The 4,341-nt window shown below is 35.2% G+C and overlaps 1 protein-coding gene across 1 annotated transcript in view; it reads left to right on the forward strand.

Annotated features, from left to right (window-relative positions):
• The window catches only part of LOC144971603 (uncharacterized), a 12,091-nt gene extending 7,750 nt beyond the window's left edge, over positions 1-4,341 (forward strand). Inside the window, exon 4 of the mRNA XM_078912675.1 lies at positions 2,752-4,341. Within this exon, the coding sequence (XP_078768801.1) occupies positions 2,752-4,255 (1,504 nt within the window). The 3' untranslated portion in view covers positions 4,256-4,341. The remainder of the gene's footprint in view (positions 1-2,751) is intronic.

Below are 4,341 nucleotides of genomic sequence, written 5' to 3' on the forward strand. Positions count from 1 at the left end.
ATGTGGATCGACGTGCAATTATTTTTAGGTCTGATAACCATTTCCTTATGGGCTCATTCTTGTAATAGAAATCTTTTTAAAAATGACGCAAAATACATTATACAACAATGTTAAACCAGGCCATAAGTGGATTTGGATGTCAGACCTGCGTATTTGTGGATGCTTTGTGAACCTACAATGCAGCACAAATCCTTTTGAAATGGTATTCTTTTTTCCACTATAACACAATAAGTCGAATGCTTGGCAGGTCTGTATCACTGCGTACTTAGATACGTTAGTTGTAATAATATCTATTGAAATACCACCTTGAGTGGCGATAAGCCAAATTACACATCTGGAATACAACATTTGCATACAAAGCTGTTTGAGTACAGAATTATTGAGAAAATTTGTGGATTTATTTTTCTTGTAACCATTGTTTAAAATATATCAATCTTATTATGTATATATTTCCTTCTTTTTATTTTTAAATTTTAAACTAAAGTTAGGAATTTGTTTTTGGCCAGTAATCGTAACTTTATCAGACTTATTAGACCCCTACCCAGATCAAAACAACAACCCCAACCCCCCTGAAACATTACCCCTTGTTCTGAGTTTAAGAACATAGGCAAGTTATTGTTCTTAGGCCGAACTGGGCTTTTATGTTCTATATCATTCTATTTCACCCAGTTTCAACCCGTTGACATTTTAAATCCCAGCCCGTTGACATTCTAACTTCTCGTCAGGGCAAAAGTGGATATCAAATACTTAATAGTATTAGCTAACGAACGAAGTACTGAAAATATTGAGGACTTGGTATTAGTGTCCTTTATTAATCTTTAATATATTGACATCGTCTATGGAGATAAGTTTAAATGCACAGTTGTGCTTTCGGCTTTGAATTAATTTGCGTGTTGTAAAGCCGCCAAATTCCATCCCGTCTATACAATTACCTCGTTTACTGCCAATTTGATAACGCATTGAATTCGCCATGAATTAAATCTATCATTATGTCATACAGCTAGTCTACTCAAGACTGTACAACTTATAACAACATTTTCTGAAGTTAAAGGACAGGTATCGACATCGTTCAAAAATTTTGGCTAAATTCAAGCTATTATTGATGGCACTCACTGAAATATCAAGATTATTAAAACTGCTTTTTAAGAGATACAGAAATTTGGTGTTTTTTTTTGCGCTGCTTATACTATTATGACTAATATAATATTTTGACAAATTGAATACTAGTCATTTAAAACAAATAGTTACTGAGTGCTTACCCACTATTATAGATTTTTAAAAAATGTAAAAAAGGCAAAACACACGTAGACACACAATAGACACACACACACACGCACACACACACACACACACACAAATCAAACAAAAGCAGGGAAAATACCAACAAAAGAAAACAAATAAAAAAGAACAACAATAACCCCCCCCCCCCCCAAAAAAAAAAAAAAAAGAAAAAAAACAAACAACAAAACAACAACCCCCCCCAAAGAAAAAACAAAACAAAAAACCAAAACAAAGAAAACTTGCCGAATCTTCCTCTGTGCCTAGCCAACCCAAACTCTCGAGCAGGTATTTGAATGGGATACTTACCAATAGGAGAACACGACAATTGTTCCTTATAAGAAATCAATCACCATTCTGGAATAAAAAATCATATCCCAGAAGAAAAAAAACAAACAAAAAAAACCAAAAACCACACACAAACACACACACACACACACACCTCAACACACACATACACACTTAACTGATTATTTGACTCACAAACAGAGGAGGTGGGGTTTGTGAAACATTTAAGACGATACGGATATATCATGTAATTACGTGGATTCGAATCCAGCTCAGTAAAAGCAAAAACGGAATATTGCCCAGCTTTAGTGTGAAGGACGAATAGTGCAAGCAACACTATTTGTCCGTACGTACGGCAACCACGGGTGATGCTATTCGACCTTAAGGACGAATAGGGCTACCATTTTACATATTATACCTTCAACTTTTCGACAACCTTACTTCTGATATCAAGCTTTTGATCAATATTGAACCCTTCCAAAATACGGCCATCGAAAAATAGTGACTTATAGAAATCTATCTCTCTAAGGCCTTTTACGGTAGGATTGAACTTCCTGTAACTTATTTTTTTCCTCATTATCTATTTGGTTAAAATTGCCAAATGAACCCCGGCTCGCTTCTCTGTCATTACTTACTCACACCTAAAATTGTACGATGTGATGTCATTTTGAGTAAACTCTATCTCCGTTTACAAAGGGTTAAGGTGTAAGCGAGTCTTTATAAAATGCAGATAATAAATGAATATACATATATATCAATAAATAGAATATTTTGCCAACATTAATATTTTAATATTAGACTAAAATTAAACCATCCATCCATTCATATAAAATACCATAAAGTACAATTGATTATCTTTTACAGGAAATGTAAAAACTACTCCTGAGAGTAATAACTCAGTAACCTAACGTCTGTTTGGTATGTGTATGTGTGTGTATGTGTATGTGTGTGTGTATGTTTGTGTGTGTACGCTTATGTAAATGAGTCTATTTGTGTCTTGCAAAAAGCCACAAAAGCAGATGATTGTAGTATAGCATCTTATCTTATGAATGCTACAGCCAATTAATAACGAAATAAAAGTTTTAAAACATGAATCAAACTGGATGTCAGTCGTAATGTTGAGTGAAAATCTACAATGTATTCTTAAAGATTAAAAAATAATGGAGAGATTAATTTCATTTTCAGGTATACCGGAAACCACAGTGGCCAACCACAGATCCTCCACGGTTATTTTATACAGATCGAATTCCTTTTGCCGCTAAAGCCTCAATCAGAACATCTTCAAATACTTTCAAAGGGGTTTCACGATGTCTTTACAACACCAAAAGTGCATGGCATTCAATCTGAGAGTACCTTCGAGCTACAGGAGGTTCATTTAATGACCGATAACAAGACAATGGAACTTCTTATTAATTGGAAAACGAAAGATAGACTCGTCGATGTGATGCTCGAAGCTGCATTCGTGGACAAAAAAGTACGTGAGCTTTTTGGTTCCTATTACAATAGCTCCGAAGATTCTGCATTGGCTGGCAACATAGTCCGTAAATTTGTCTTAACTAACTTTAGACCAAACGGATTGTCATGTAAATCAAATAGTTTACATGAATTTAATGAGGTAGATGTTGTGATGTACCAATATCAAGTTCTGATATTTATTGAGAGCAGTTCTTGTTTCTTAGATCTAGAAAAAATTGCATTTCGGAATAGCTACAAAGGCTACAAAGGCTATGAAGTGACACCAGTCTCAGTTGACAATGTTTTTATATGCAAGGACGTGGATATAGAATCTGCATGCGGAGCCATTTTTTCAAAATATAAAAATGATGAAGAGATCAGCACAAAAGCGCCACAGGCTGCAAAAATGACCCCCGACATTAACGTCATTCCTACTCCTATCAGTGATGTTGAAGATTTGAGTACATTTCAAGACATTTGCTTTTCCATAAGCATAATAGGGCTTCTGCTAAGAGTTATAGATATTCTAAGGAAAATGGTTATTAGAAAAGTGGATAGCAAAGTATTGTTATTACTAAGTTTGATGCAAAGTGTTATTTTGTTTTGTCTCATTTCGCTGCTATTAATTTCGAAAGAAATGAAAGGACTTGACAAGTTTGCAATGGGAATCTCATCCCATATTTGTTGGTTAGCGCTGTCAGGAGTCTCTTTCATAGAGGCATGCAATACCGGAACCAATTGTAAAGGTCCGTTCTTCAGGGCTGTCAATAAAGCGGTCGTCTCGATTTGTGTCCTTGATGTAGTCATCTGTTCGATCTTGGAACATGACAAAACCGTCGGTGTGGCTATCGGCTACTCTCATCAAACCAAACACATTTTATGGATTTCCGATGACATTTCTTGTACGGTGGCGCTTGTGCTTATCTGTTCTGTTTTATTCAGTCTTTCGTTTTTCTCGAAGGTACTTTACCATTGTCGCCGTCCAAATCGTGATTGTGGCCATGACCTTGAAGAGGAAAACAGTTTCAGGCATTCAAGACGACATTGGAGGAATTCTATTAAAATCGTGTCAGATATTAATACCCTGGTTTTATTTCTCGTTGCGGTTACTGATTATTATCAAGACGAAACATATCTCTGGCCGCTTCTATTTGATTTGGTTCTTTTCAACAATGGAATCTTAAATATTCTTGTCATATTTCATCCTTGCCAGGGTGATGTAAATGAAAGATAAGAAGTCTGCAAGAGGATATTTGGAGATTAAAAACAGATATCTGTGCTCCACAGTTTTATTTATTTTTGAGTTTGATTAATATTGTT

The sequence above is a fragment of the Berghia stephanieae genome, chromosome 4 (genome assembly GCF_034508935.2).
Source record: "Berghia stephanieae isolate SIO BIC M18660-M18661 chromosome 4, UCSD_Bste_1.3, whole genome shotgun sequence".
Classification (NCBI taxonomy): domain Eukaryota; kingdom Metazoa; phylum Mollusca; class Gastropoda; order Nudibranchia; family Aeolidiidae; genus Berghia; species Berghia stephanieae.